Source organism: the organism of the source record quoted next, unplaced genomic scaffold, assembly GCF_019419815.1.
Source record: "Pyrus x bretschneideri cultivar Hongxiangsu unplaced genomic scaffold, Pyrus_bretschneideri_v1 Contig71, whole genome shotgun sequence".
NCBI lineage: Eukaryota > Viridiplantae > Streptophyta > Magnoliopsida > Rosales > Rosaceae > Pyrus > Pyrus x bretschneideri.
Window position 1 is genome coordinate 1,601,481 of NW_025999811.1, and position 14,433 is coordinate 1,615,913.

At 38.1% G+C, this 14,433-nt stretch overlaps 3 protein-coding genes across 3 annotated transcripts; all 3 read right to left on the bottom strand.

Annotated features, from left to right (window-relative positions):
* Positions 1–4,582: 4,582 nt before the first annotated feature.
* On the bottom strand, positions 4,583–6,547 carry LOC103967415 (E3 ubiquitin-protein ligase RING1-like). Its single transcript, XM_009380672.3, has 3 exons — positions 5,821–6,547; positions 5,662–5,741; positions 4,583–5,432 (listed from the first exon to the last, which is right to left on the bottom strand). Exons 1-3 carry the CDS (start codon positions 5,986–5,988, stop codon positions 5,006–5,008), a joined length of 675 nt encoding a protein of 224 aa, XP_009378947.2. The 5' UTR covers positions 5,989–6,547; the 3' UTR covers positions 4,583–5,005.
* A 146-nt stretch (positions 6,548–6,693) lies between these two features.
* On the bottom strand, positions 6,694–10,327 carry LOC103967416 (protein Mpv17). The gene is made up of 6 exons (XM_048574480.1): positions 9,943–10,327; positions 7,928–8,083; positions 7,656–7,788; positions 7,523–7,562; positions 7,115–7,250; positions 6,694–7,030 (listed from the first exon to the last, which is right to left on the bottom strand). Exons 1-5 carry the CDS (start codon positions 10,198–10,200, stop codon positions 7,163–7,165), a joined length of 675 nt encoding a protein of 224 aa, XP_048430437.1. The 5' UTR covers positions 10,201–10,327; the 3' UTR covers positions 6,694–7,030; positions 7,115–7,162.
* Positions 10,328–11,389: 1,062 nt separating this feature from the next.
* LOC103967435 lies at positions 11,390–14,165 on the bottom strand. Its single transcript, XM_009380693.3, has 2 exons — positions 12,816–14,165; positions 11,390–11,725 (listed from the first exon to the last, which is right to left on the bottom strand). Exon 1 carries the CDS (start codon positions 14,158–14,160, stop codon positions 13,252–13,254), a length of 909 nt encoding a protein of 302 aa, XP_009378968.3. The 5' UTR covers positions 14,161–14,165; the 3' UTR covers positions 11,390–11,725; positions 12,816–13,251.
* Between the last annotated feature and the right edge of the window lie 268 nt (positions 14,166–14,433).

The window sequence follows — 14,433 nt, forward strand, 5'->3', positions numbered from 1 at the left end:
ATGAATTTATGTTACTTTCAATTATATTTTGATATTTATCGGGAAAATAAATAATTAATCAAGATTTTACACGAATTTAAATTAATTCTCCCGCCATACCAAATAAAGAAATATATCACGTCATTACAAGAATAGTCATTTAAACTCGACACCTACCAAGCTCACATGACCCAATACATGTGGTTGCACAGGGCTTGCTAGAGTGGTTGAGGTGTGAAAGGTTACAAAGGTCCATAAGGCCCATGTAAACTCTTCAATAGTGGAGACTTTGGTCTATTTGGGAGCACCAGAATCCAAACCCATTACTTGGAGTAAACAGATGTCAGGTGAGCAAATTGAAGAAAGTTGAGATTCCACCATAAAATCAGTTGGCAATATGAGGAGTAGCCCAACCTCTTATAAGTCCATAAAGGTCTCTCATCTCATCAATATAGGACTCATTCTCAACACAAATGAGATACTTTTCAACACCTTATTTGACAGTGACCTAACCTCAACAGCCCATCGCTCCATTCCTACATTAAGATATATGTTTTTCGTGAAGCTTTTCAACCATGTCGTCCTTTATATAAAACGATTCTATAATCATGTGTTTTATATGTTGGAAACAAGTTATTTTAGACACCTTGTATCCCTAAGTAGTCTCCGACACACCATTTTACCCAACAAATTTAAGAGAGTCTTCACCCTCTATAAAAGCAAGTCAATATCACATAAATGGGGGAGGAGGGTACCACACTCAGCAAGCAAAGGAGAAGGACCTCTTCTTCCAGCTACTAAAAATCTTTCTCTTGTTTATTGCAAGCTTCCTACACCAACCACAAGTCTAACCTCAAGCTTCCCACTGTCCTGCCTCCAACTTTTTTCCTCCTAGCTATTGTAAAACCTCACAGCAAGCCATAACCTCAACCATTTTTCTCACATTCTCATCCTTGAAACCCTAATCTCCACCGCCAAATATCTCTTTAAACATTTATTCTGAAACCAAATCATACACTCTCATTTGCTAAACTTTTGGGTCTCGAGCTCTTATGCTAAGCCTAATTGTTCTAATGTCTAGTATTTGTTCAGAGTTGAACAATCTTACTAAAGCTGTTAGAAATACTTCATTAGCGCCAAAATATTCGGCGCAACATCAAATCAAGCACTTAGGAGCTGCTGGAAGAACAACAAATCATTTCCTAGGACTTGCTTTACCTTCAAATGTTTTGGGCCTATTTTTCGCTAACTCATAAATGGGGGACATAAAGGCTTCATCCACCTTCTTACACTACAAGTCTAACAAACCAATGACTAAAAAAACCCAACAATTTCTTATTTGGAAATAAGGTTTCATTGTAATTTTTTTTTAATTGAAATTAGTTCCTAAACAAGTTTTTTAAAAAGTTGTCACTTAGTACTACAGTCTAGTGATATTCATTTTCACTTGTAAGTCAGAGGTCTTAGGCCATCTCCAACCGAAGGGTCCAGAGGGCCAAAAGTAGCCCGAAAACCATCTCCAACCGAGGGCTAGGCCAAATGGCTCATGTGCCCCACAGGACAAAAAAGAGCCAAAGGGCCAATCGGCTGGCCCAACCCAGCCAGCCCCGGCCGGACCGGATTTTGAATGCAACGGTAACATGATGACGTCATCTAACCGTTATATTTGATTTTTTTTTTTTTACAAATTTAAAAATTCTGTATATATATATATATATATATATTTCCTATAACTTCATAAGCCATTAAACAATATTAAATAACATTAAGTCACAACATAAAAATTATACAACATTAAAAATAAAAATAAAAACATTTAACAACATGAAACTTAAACAACATTTTTAACAACATAAAACTTAAACACCTACTTCATGCTTCTTTTGGCCCAAAGATGTGCAACAAGATCCTGTTGTAGGTACTTGTTTGTGGTACGGGAACGTATCATCCTATAGCGCCTCATATACTCATTTAAAGATATATTACTAGTTCTTGGATTCAAAGGCAAATTAGGCCCATCATATATTTTTGCACAAGCCCTTCTTGACCTATTTGGATCCTCTTGGTCGTCATCAGACTCTCTATCAATATACCCATCTCATTCATCCTCCACAATCATGTCGTGTAATATGATGCAATACATCATGATAGAGTCCAAATTTTCTCAACTCCATCCATCTTGCCAATTCGCTGATGATCTTCTACTGTGCTTGTAGAATACCCCAAGCTCTCTCAACATCTTTCCGGTATGCCTCTTGTTGTAAGGTAAACCATTTTTCGGCATCATTCGCAGGGTTTGGAATTTCTTAGACAAGTGTCGCCCACTTTGGGTAGATGTCATTTGCTAAGTAATACCCCATATTGTACTGACGTCCATTGATGTAGTGGTCAAGTTGAGGTGATTTACCTTCCGTCAGGTTATTGAAGAAGGGTGAACGCCTAAGAAGTGTAATGTCATTTTGGGATCCAGGGACTCCAAAGAAAGCATGCCATATCCATGTGTCATAGGAGGCAACTGCCTCTAACATAACAGTTGGCTTTCTCGACCTTCCACTAAAGCCTTATTGCCATCTGGTGGGACAATTCTTCCAATTCCAATGCATGCAGTCTAATGACCCTATCATGCCTAGAAACCGATGGTTTTCAGCTTTACGAAGGAGCCGATCCAGATCTTCTTGATTTAGCTCACAAAGGTACTCCTCTTTGTAAAGCTAAACAATTGTGTTACATAATTCAGCAAGAGAATCAAGGCATGTAGACTTAGACATACCATATGTTTCATCCATTGAATCAACTGGGGAGTCATAGATCATCATTCGTAGTGCAACAGTAACCTTCTGATGAAGTGAGAAACCAGGACGGCCTGCTTTGTCCAACTTCTGTCGAAAGTATGGATTGACCTACTGGACATCATGAAGTAAACAGGTCGAAGACATGACGCCTCATCCGGAAGCGACGTCTGAAATCCTCTTTAGTATACACTGAGTTGGGGTTGAAGTAGTTGTTCATCAAATTGGCATGCGTGATCGCTCTGTTTCATGGTTTGTAAGAGCGACCAGCAACAGAGCCACCCCATTAAGGTTGTTCCTCAGTTGGCTGACGCATTATGACCGTAGCTATGGCTTCCACACATTGTGTGTTGCGCCATGCTTCATCTTCTTTATCAGACTCCTCATCTTCTTGTCTCATCTGCGCCCATTTTTCTTCCAATTCGGAATTGGATGAGGACCCCTAGTTAGAATCCGAAGAGGATCCAAAGTTGGAATTCATTGCAAACTTGAATTGAAAGAAATTGAATTCAAAGATGTGTGAATTATAGCCCAATATCCACCCTATTTATAGCCCAAAAAAATTCAAATCCAACGGCTAGCTAACGTCAGTTACCGTTGGATTTGAATTTTTTTTTTTCGACCAAATTTTTTTAAAAAATATTAAAAAAATCTCATTTTTTTCCTTTAAATTTAAGTTGTTGTAGTTTTTAAATTTAAATAATAAATTATGTTTGGCCCTCGGTTGGAGATGGTAAGAAATATGACCCTGCACTGTTCATTAAAATATTAATTTCTTGGAGGCCTATAGGGCTAAAATGAGCCATCTGGCCCTCCTTCGGTTGGAGATGGCCTTAGGTTCGATTCACGCCAAAGGCGAATTTGAACCACATTATTGCTAGTCCATTATGAGGCTAAGCCCATCCCTTCTTCCCTTAGTGTGGATAATATTTTTTATTAAAAAAAAGTTGAAAATAAAATGACCGCTAAGAATACAAAATCAATGAGGCGATTGTAGTGTTGGTGCTGTTGTCCAGGAAAATGGGGTGTTTCATTTCGAGGTGCTGGTGTGGTTATTCGTAACAATCGTGGTGAGTTCATGGTGGCCTATTTACTATGCTAGCTATGGAGGCAATTGCAGTGATGCTTGAGCTTTAGTTCGCCAGTGATCTGGGGTTTTCAAAAGTAATAACGGAGATGTTCAAAAGCTGTGGTGGATTTATCAATAGTGATGTAGGTCTGTTGGACAACATAATGGCTCATTTGGTACATATGATTGAATTGGAATGAAAAACTCTTAAATTACAAGGTATATTGGTGAATATTTTGGAAAGGATTAACTATGAAAAAATTCATCCCTTCTAATCCAACCATTTTAAGAAGTATTGGAATGAATATCTTTTCATGAGAAGTATGAATTTAGTAGAGGTGGTCATAATTTTATAATTTCTCCAACATACCTTTAATTTAGTAGGTTATCCATTTAAATCTAACCATGTGCACCAAATGAGTCTGAATTTAGTATGATTCAAGAGGTTATCCACTCCAATCTAATCACGTGTGTCAAATGAGCCCGAATTTAGTATGATTCAAGAGATAAGAGCTATATGTATTACTTCAAGTGTTTAAAAAGACTAGTTTTATGACTCACCTAGGTGAGGCGGAGTTATGAGGGAAACATTTTTGCCCAGTAGAAGTGGGCTATATACTAGCCTAAACTCTTAGGCTATCGCCTCAAGCGCCTAGGCTACCTGGGCGTATGAATCTTTTTATAAAAAAAAAAAAAAATAAAAAAAAACCAGCCCAAACACAAAGTGACATTGTTTTGGGCAGGGTTTTTATTTTTTATTTTATTTTTATTTTTTATTTTTATAAAATTTATGTTTCTAACTTAGTTTCTATTAGTTTATTGTGACTTTATGATGTGAATTAGAAAAAAATAATAATAATAGTTAAATGTTGATTGCTTGACATGTTTGCTTGATTGTTCTACAAAGTATCGTACTATATATGTGTGTGTGTGTGTGTGTGTATATAAGTATTAATAATAATTTTAGTACTTGAGGTTGTCCATGAAACACCTTCGTTTCACTTTTACCCTTTAAAACATTCACCGGTTCTTTAACTTAAACTCTATTTCAACAACTAAAAATATTATAACTAAACTAGTTCTTGTTACAATAATACTTCTTTGCCGCAACTCGTTAACACTCTTAATCTAGTAATATTTCTTTTTCTCTGGAAGAGGTATTTATTGTTCACTCAGATATAGAAAACCTACATACTGGGCAACGACCATTGCTCTTCACCCAAGGCACAATGCATTCTTCATGAAACATATGCTTACAAGGAGTGAGCATAACCTCTTGTTTGGGCTCAAAGTCATCCAAGCAAATGGTACACCTCTTTTCATCATTCTCTATATCCTTCTCCTTCACAACTGTGTCTCTGTAATACAAGTTCACCCTCTTCGATATTCTCCTCAAAGGATTGTATATCTCTTTCTTCAGCTTCTGCAACGCCCTCTTTTGCTCGTTATGGGTCAATCTGGAGTCTGCTTCAAGTCCAGGGGCGGCCGTATTCCATTGGTTACCGACCATCTGTCTAGTCCTCGGGTCTGCCTGTCGTGCCAAATCATCGCCAAGGACCAGAAAATGAATTCGGGGACCTGGTGCTGCTGCTGAACTGCAAGTTTTTCATCAGTAGAAGGTGAGAGAGGGATAACAAATAAAATGTACGAGTAATGGCTGCGCTCTAAAGAGGCACATTAGCCGTTAGATCATATATGAACTGATGCTAAACCACATACGTATGCGTACTAATCATTTTACTGATATGTGAATCAATGACATGAAAAAAAAAACAAAAAAGGAGAAAAATCTGCATGTGAACTGTGATCTCGACTGCGATTTACCCTGCTGAGCCAAGAGATCTTGCAACCGCCAGCGTTCCCTCAAATGGTCGCCTTGAATCCGACGCACCTGTTCTGGTTACCTGATTATGCAACCAAAATAGTTTGTGCCATATTCTACACATCGTATCATAAAGAAAAAGGGAAAGAAACTCTACTTACTTGAGTTGCTTGAAAATTATCATAGAAGGGACTACCAGAGATCCCAGAAGCCCATTCACCAAAATCGTCCTCAAAATTCCCGAAGTAGAGATCAAACGGCTCACGATAGGTAAGATGAGGACGAGGAGGAGTAGGAAGAGGATAGGTAGTGTTGGTACTTCTGCTCATGATGTCTACGTTCTGCCTATCTCCGGAGTTTGCACTTCCTATGCAATATTGTTGATGTGTTTTCGGGTTCTGAGAGTTTTTATTCCTTCATCTGCTTCAAGGTGTGTGTATATATATATCCTTGTCAATCAAGGTTGCCATTTTAATATTGCGGATGCTTTTTCTGGTGGCATGCAAGAAAAGCTAATAGAGATTCGATAGAAAAAGCAACGTAGGAATCGATTCCAACCCATTCGGTTTCTACTTTTCCTGTTTCTGCGATGTGATTGAGATAACAATGCATTCTACGGCAGAGGTTTCCCAGCAATGGCCACACACAACTGAACAATCAAGCACTCATTCTTATGAGTTAATCAACGGTTTGCAGATGCTCGTGCGCCGTGGATTCTGTCCATTGTAGTGCGCTCCCCAGTTCTTAAAGTTTATTCCCCCGAGTCTGAGCTTTCAGACTCAGTTGTCACCTTTTGGCCCCATTAGCTATCGCAAGGCATCTAAACATTCTTACATTTCGTTCACGGAGGATGTTGTAGATCTCCATCTGTAATGCAAATTGCTTTAGATCCTTGCATTGCAAACATCTGTAATGCACATTGCTTTAGATCCTTGCATTGCAAGTAAACTTGGTAGATCTTCGATAGCATCCACCATATTGGTCGCTGTATGAATTTGTTTGTTCATTTTTGCCATAGAACAAGTATGCTCCAGTTGTAGCAAAGTTCGAAATGCATTGCCAAATGTTCAATATGATTCCACAAGATCTAGTTTCGTTCAAGTAACGGAACCTAGCCCATTTAAAGGCAGTTTCAACAACCGAGTGGCTGAAAGATCAGAGTAATGACCAGGTACGTTAAGAAAAGTATCCGATTTCCTTTCTTCTTTTACAGCTAGCAGAAAAAGAATCAGTTCACAAGGTCCGCGTTGTTATAACAATCAAACTTAAAATCCGAGGGCTTGAATTTCATCTTTTTTAACTAAAAAGTTGCTTCTGGTCCTCATTTTCTTCTCAACCACGGTCTCCCAGACGTCAGACGTCCAAACCAACCTGCCTACGAGTAAAGAAATAGCATAAGACAGGAAGAACTAAGAAGCTCAAAGCAAGGTAAGCAATCAGATGTGTAAATGATACCTCATGGCCAAAGTTGCTGATAACAATCGTTAATAAAATGCACAGATGCTACTTGCTCATAGTTGAAGACAAGCAGAAGTTCCAGAAAATTGAACCCACGGACATGAAAGCTACACGAGCTTGAAGAGGTACCACCCTGTATCGAAAGCCATTTCAGTCAATTAGATAAAGCTACCACTTGATTTGGTATTAAAAAGTGGAGTATATGCCAGAGTATGATGTTCTCGGAAAAGAATTTTCCCATCACCCACCTGCAAAAAATCTTTCATTGTCTTTATAAAGAAATTACTAGTTTACAAACAATTTCAAACAGTCTATGATAACACTAATTGAGGCACGGCTTAAATTTCCGGTACCAGAGGAGATGAAAAAAAGAGGAAATAAATAGCAGAAGAGAAAATGGTGTACCAGAAATTCAATAAACTGACAGGTATCCAGAACCTAAATCCTGCACAAAATAATACAACAAAAATTGGAAAAATACGAGTTTATGAAATCTGAAATGCAGAGTGAACATAAATAACAATCAGAATAAGTTTACCATAAAGTAAGGTGGGAAGAGCATCTCTTCGATACTTCTCTGGAAGCTGTGAGAGTTTCCCTTGCCATAAATTGTTCCACGCAAAAACAACAGCAATCACACATGGACCAAGCACAATTTGATTCAACAAAACCTGTAAGAAAAGAAAGCTATTAGATACCTTCCAAATGGCTTCCGTTCATTTTTTATTTCCTCAAACTTTACTTTGTTTTTTTTTTTCCGAAGTTCCTTAGAGTCATGCTACCTCAAGATTGATGTAAAAGAGGTCGTACCTTCAGCAGTAGGTTCTCTACAGTTTTCGCAGGCAAAGAATGATCAAGATACTGGTACCAAGCATAAGAACCAGGGCCGTACAAAAGAAACCCATAGGAAGTCATCCGCAGTGCACGAAGCCAATCATGGTGTGACAGGAGAGCACGTGTTACATCCTAAGAAAGAGATTTTGGTCATCAAACACTAAACTCAAAGGAACACAAATAATAATGTAACAACGCATCCTTACAAAACATAAACTATAATATTAGACAAGACTAGACCAATTGACGGATCTACAAAGAGTCAACAAGCTTGGAGGATGGACCACAAAAATCAACTAGGAGGCACACCATGATCTTCATAGCATTATCCATTATAAATGAATTTTCTAGCATTTGACTCCGCACCACCAAAAGGTTTGGTCGCATACTTGAAAAATAACCCAAAAAAATCAAGGGAATGCTTGGATAATTGGTTTAAAACTTTATATAAATACTTCCTGGTTGAGACCACACATAAGAATGACATTGCCATAAACTGACAAGATAATATTTCCACTGTTTTATCGAAGAGGGGTATCCTTCGAAGACAGAACCCGGTCAAGATGATACAGGTTAACTCCTCCTTGTGCCAAAGATCTTACCATTTCCAAAAGAAACTTGATTCTTTTCCACCTTCATTCAAGAGTTCTCCCGAAAAATGGACAACTTCCTTTTCTTAGGAACACATACAAGATTCGTCACTACAAAAAGCTAGCAGAGCCAAAAAACTAAAAGAAATTCAAGATTCACAGCTCAAAGTGCTGATCCATCTTGCACCCACTACAACCTTAAAACCAGAACCTTTGGCTAAGCAATAGCTTAGTGGATAACAACCTATAAACTGGGAAATTGTGGCCTAACAGGGCCATCCAACCCATATTAGGCACTTGTTCTTTCGAGTCAGTTTAACACATTGAGATCCAAGAGTTTCCTTCATTTAACACAATATACAACCAAGGAAACACCGGTTTAGCATTTGTGCCAACTTCGGTACAATTATAAGAAACAAAATCATCCTGCAAATTAAATAAGTAGCTGCTGCACTCAGAATTAGAGCACCAACTCGCAATTTACATTGCTAGAAGCTGAAAGTTGTTCTTTTCTCACTACAAACCCCAACTATAAATAAAGCTACTAGAAAAGCAAATAGAGATTTGACAGAAAAAACAATGTAGGAATCGATTTTTTGTATTGTGGATGCTTCTTCTGGTGACATGCAAGATTCGTCACTACAAAAAGCTTTATGGTAATATGTCTCAAACCTAGAATTGTGTTCGCTAGCAGAGCCAAAACACTAAAAGAAATTCAAGACTCACAGCACAAAGTGCTGTTCCATAATCGCACCCGCTACAAACTTAAAACCACAATCTTTGGCTAAGCAATAGCTTAGCGGATAACAACCCACAAGCTGGGAAATTGTGGCCTAACAGAGCCATCAAACCCATATTAGGCACTTGTTCTTTCTAGTCAGTTTAACACAACGAGCTCCAAGAGTTTCCTTCATTTAACACAATATACAACCGAGGAAACACCGGTTTAGGATTTGCGCCAACTTTGGTACAATTATACGAAACAAAATCATCCTGCAAATTAATAAGTAGCTGTTGTGCTCAGAATTAGAGAACCAACTCTCAATTAACTGCAATTTACATCGCAGGAAGCTGAAAGTTGTTCTTTTCTCACTCCAAACCCCAACTATAAATAATTCCAAGCCTCAAACTTTATAAACCCTCAAACATTTTCTGAGCACCCAAACACTTTTCCTTACCCCACGTTTTCTCAGCAACCAAACCCATCATAAAATTCCGATATTTATCTTTTCCTAATTTTCTCAGCAACCAAACACAGCATAAAATTCCAATATTTTACCTTAAGTTTTCCTACATTTTCTCAGCAACCAAACACAGCATAAAATTCCAATATCTTACCTTAACTTCTCAGCAACCAAACAGCTTAATGAAACAAAGAAAGAGACGTTAAATTTGACAAACCTGTTGGTCTTCCGCCCCTGCTTTTCTCCAGCGCTGTGTGAGCTGAGCAATTGTATCTCCCGTCAGAGCCAGTGTGCCAGCCGTGGCGGCTTGCTTTAAGGGAAACCAGTGACCTGCTCTTCCTGTTGCGTCCACAGATTTGGAGGAAGACTGGGATTTGGAATCAAATGGGCGTTTTCTTTGCTGCTTCGGTTTTCTGGGTGATGAGTAGTTCCAACCCCAGAGGCCGCCATGGCCGCCACCGCCAAGAGCATTCATATTCTCAAAGCAAGGCAAATGCAACTGAAAATTGAGAAACGGTGCGCGTGCTGCGCTACTGACAGTGGACACGGGTCTGGTTGGCCCGGGTAGAGCTCCAGTCAACCCGAATTAGACTAGTGGTCTTGGTACATTTTTCTGATTTTTATTGAGCGATGCTAAAGCCAACCACATGATTTTATCTGCCTTTAGATTAATGACTTAATTGGATTAATAGCCGTTATGGTAATAGCGTAATCATGGGTTAACAATTAAAAAAGATTTGACGAAATTTTCAATTTTGTGGTTTAAATTCTAACATATTTCACTACAAGAGTTTAAATATTAATTTTTTTACCACGGTTGTCTTCGGACTACTCATGGAATCCTATCACCACGGTAGCTATTAATCCAGGATAGTGTTATTCATCCATTTTTACTTCTTACACACCTCGTCAATTTTCAATCGTCGGATCGAATGGATTGAAGAATATATCATCGACAAAAAATTAACAATTGTTTGGGGGAGTGAAATAGGGTGTGTGATAACACTTTCCTTAATCCAATTAGGCCCAGATTTTCTTTTTTAAACAAATGATATTATCTATACTAAGAAGAAGAGGTAGACTTAACCTCACAATGAACTTACAATAGTGTGGTTCAAACTCGCATTTGATGAAAATCGAATCTAAAGCCTCTCACTTACAAATGAAGAGAAATATCATCAGACCGTAGTAGTAAATAACAATTAGGCCTAGATTAATTTAAGGATTTTAAATGAAATGGTCCTTACAGGACCTCATCTATAGGCCCTTGTGCGAGCATTGTATTTTCTATCCACCTTTCGGTAAATTTTTTAAAAAATGACTCAATAAGTGCAATCTGTGAGACTAGAACTCATGACACCCAACAAAATGAGTGTTAAACGGTATAGTTAACAACTTAAAAGTTAAAAGGAAAAATTAAAAGGAGCATCAAACACAGCTAGTAGAATCCGGATCCTTGCCGGATCCTTTTTGTGAGGATTCTAAAAATCCTTGAATCATATACGTTCATTGTACATTGTACAGTCAAAAATGATTTTAAATATTTTTATTTAAAAATAAATACAAACAATATTTGATAAAAACTGATCGCACGATGTAAGATAAACAAACATGATTTACAAATTCCCAGAATCTCACCATGTTGGCAGCTAGTAATTTAACTCTAATCCAAAATCATAAAAATTTGAAAGGAACATCAAACATAACAACACTAGTTAGACCGGAATCAAAGGTTATGCTGTCCAACAGTGCAAAATACTACTAAGAGCCCATCACAACCCTTTTAACAAAATGGCTCTTCTGATTCGATCGATACTATAATTTAACAAAATGGTTCTTTTAGCTCGCTGTGAAACCACATCACCTCCATCAGTGCCTGCTCGTTTCACTCGTCGCTAAAACAGTAATTGTCCGACGAAAAAGGGTCTGATTCGAATTCAGCAATTTCTTCCTTCAGAGATGGAGCTTTGGTCTCTCCTTGCAGTTTCAACCCTGCACACCTGTATCGACAACAGTAGTTATGAGATTCAAAGTCAAAAACTTGAACAAGTAGAAAAATGTATCGAAGGATCAGAAGACGAGCGCATTGTTTGGTTTCACGTATTCTGTCATTGCAGCACCTAATGTAAACATGATATTCTCTCAACGGCTTAACGAGTTACCTTTCAGAAAAGCAGATTACCCAAGTTCTAAGTTCTAACAGCGCAAAGAAAGGACAATTCAGCAAACCTATATGTAACAATGAAAGACGATGAATCCTACTTCTCGTACTTTCATAGATATGTGTACGTGCGTGTGCAGGTCCCATGTGTTTTTTGTTTGTAGAGATCCAAAGATAAGTTAAGTCTAAGCATCAGAACTAGTGTCAGCATCTTTCATTCATCTTTCAAAACTGGCATTTGTCTGAGCAGGAGTTTACAGGTCCCTTCTTCTGCAGTTCTGGTGTCATAAAAGAGGTCAAACACACATTCATCATTTTCCGATTCATGAGCATAATTATTATTTGGTGCTCTGGTCTAAAGTAGTCTCAAATATAGAACAGTAGCCTCGAAAAGCACCTCCTCATTGGAAATACTACGCAACCATAAAGCACAGAGTTCTACTTCCTCATGATTGAGAGTTGAGATACAGATAAACACTAACTCATCTTTTATACTTCCATTTCCAATATGTTAATTTATGTATACGTTCATATATGTGTCCAGTTATACATGGTTTTCAAATTAGCAATTGCATACACACGACCCATCTTTTCATTAGAACCACAGATATACTAGGCAAATATCACAAATCCTATAAATTGACAATATCAGGTAGTGAAAGCAACTAAGACGAAAAAAATTCATACATGCTCTTCATCTGGTTGAAAAGTAAACTCAACCATGTACAATCAATCACTGAACAAAACTACAAATTAATCAGCGGGAAACAAATTAAACATATCGGGTGATTTTGGGATCTTTCAAAGACAGTCAAGCATAAATGTTTGTCCACATAAATTCTTCTGAGGTTGAGTTTGATATCCTACAAATACATAACTAGAGCAGCAAATTTACGCAAAATCTTAGAAGGTAAAGAAAAAATCCTTACCTTGTATTTATATTCAATACTTCTACATCCTTCCCTGCCAGATTGTCCTCGAGTAAAATAAAGCTCGGAACATGACTAATTGCTTGAAAATTTGCCTTGAAGCCACAAAGCTTAAGATAAACATATGAACTTGGTTTTTCTGGGTGATAGTAAAAGAAGGAATTTGTTTGAGAATGAAACAAAAGCAAACCATAGTTCTTATAGTATTTCATAGCTGTATATACGCCATATGGCCACCTTCCACAATCACCTTTATCAATAGCAATCACCTTCGTCCAACGATATTTTCCACCAGAATCTGTCAGTGTCCACACAGTGATAAGATCACCATAGGAATCACACAAGCAAAGACAACCTTCCAAAACTCCCATGCCCACATACATAAATTGCTTGATCGGAAAAGGCGGTGATGGAACTGATTTGAACTTTTCAGTGTTCAAATCAAAGAACGAATTCTATAGCCATAAGACTCATACCAATAAAGCACTCCTTTCGCATAGGTAGGGGATACTAGGTTACCCGCTGTTTCAGAAACTTCACCAATGGACTTCCATGAACCTGTTCCAAGTGTGTGTATCTCAGCAAACTTAAAGCAATAGCCTGCTTCAGCTTCAAAAATTCGTATCACCTTATATTCATTGGTCTCGGAACTGAAACCTAATCCACATTCGACAGGAATCCTTATATTCTGATGCGGCCTAGAACTTTTGGGAAGGTTTATAAATTCACCGGTTACTGGATTGCACACAACAGCAGGGTCATTGTGGACTGGCTCAGACAAGCAAAGCAGGCCATTACACGAATTCACCACATTGTACTTGTGATGATGTGGCGGTATCCTGATGCAAGTCTTCCTTTTGGTGCCGCGGTTCCCATTAGGCATCACATTGCCGTTATCACTGTTGTTATTGATGACCTCCTCAGCGTTGCGCAATGGGATCTTGTACTTGGTAAGCTTCATGTGGACATGAGACTGGTCACAAGCATTGCCAGTAGCAGCACAGGCACAATCCTTCAAATCAAACCCAGAGCGATCTTCGGGCTCAACCAAGTAAAGGGTTCTTGGCACACGAGTTGGAGTTGGACCGAGGAGCGACAGCAGAGGACAGGGCTCTGCGTGTGCAAAGTGCAGCTTAGCAAATTCAGGGTCTGAAATTCGAGCACACCAAGTCTTGCAAACACATTTGCAAATGAGAATGCTCCTGGTTGGTAACTTTAGTAAAATATTCCAAAAGACGGGCTTCGGAAGATCTCTGATAAGGGGACCCTTTTCTTGAATTTGATCATCCATGTTGCCTATTTGGATTTGGGTGTCACAAGCAGCAGATTTTCTTTTCCTCTTCATCCTTGTTGCCTATAAATATTATGAATATATTCCTTTGAAAATCATAGAATTATTCCTTTGAAAATCATAGAATTAAAGCCACAGCTGGATCATATATAACAGATTGAACTGGGAAATTAACCATTTTTACCAATTTTAGAATAATGAAAGCAAATTTACCGCTACTAATGGTGCTTCTTGAAATAACTTTTAAAGAAAATATTTTTATGTTCCAAAAGCACTTGAAGTGACATAACATTCTTGCTAGAAGCACTTCAAGGCTATTTCGTGATT

Bases quoted from the DNA above. Each gene is read 5' to 3' on its own strand.
- LOC103967416 (XM_048574480.1), bottom strand. From the start codon at position 10,200: ATGAATGCTCTTGGCGGTGGCGGCCATGGCGGCCTCTGGGGTTGGAAC. The intron at 8,084-9,942 runs GTTTGTCAAATT...TCTCTTTCTTAG, and splicing joins CAGGGGCGGAAGACCAACAG to GATGTAACACGTGCTCTCCT. The intron at 7,251-7,522 runs GTACACCATTTT...CTTTCGATACAG, and splicing joins GTCAGTTTATTGAATTTCTG to GGTGGTACCTCTTCAAGCTC.
- LOC103967435 (XM_009380693.3), bottom strand. From the start codon at position 14,160: ATGAAGAGGAAAAGAAAATCTGCTGCTTGTGACACCCAAATCCAAATA.
- LOC103967415 (XM_009380672.3), bottom strand. From the start codon at position 5,988: ATGAGCAGAAGTACCAACACTACCTATCCTCTTCCTACTCCTCCTCGT. The intron at 5,742-5,820 runs GTAAGTAGAGTT...TTGCATAATCAG, and splicing joins ATAATTTTCAAGCAACTCAA to GTAACCAGAACAGGTGCGTC. The intron at 5,433-5,661 runs GTAAATCGCAGT...AAAAACTTGCAG, and splicing joins AGATCTCTTGGCTCAGCAGG to TTCAGCAGCAGCACCAGGTC.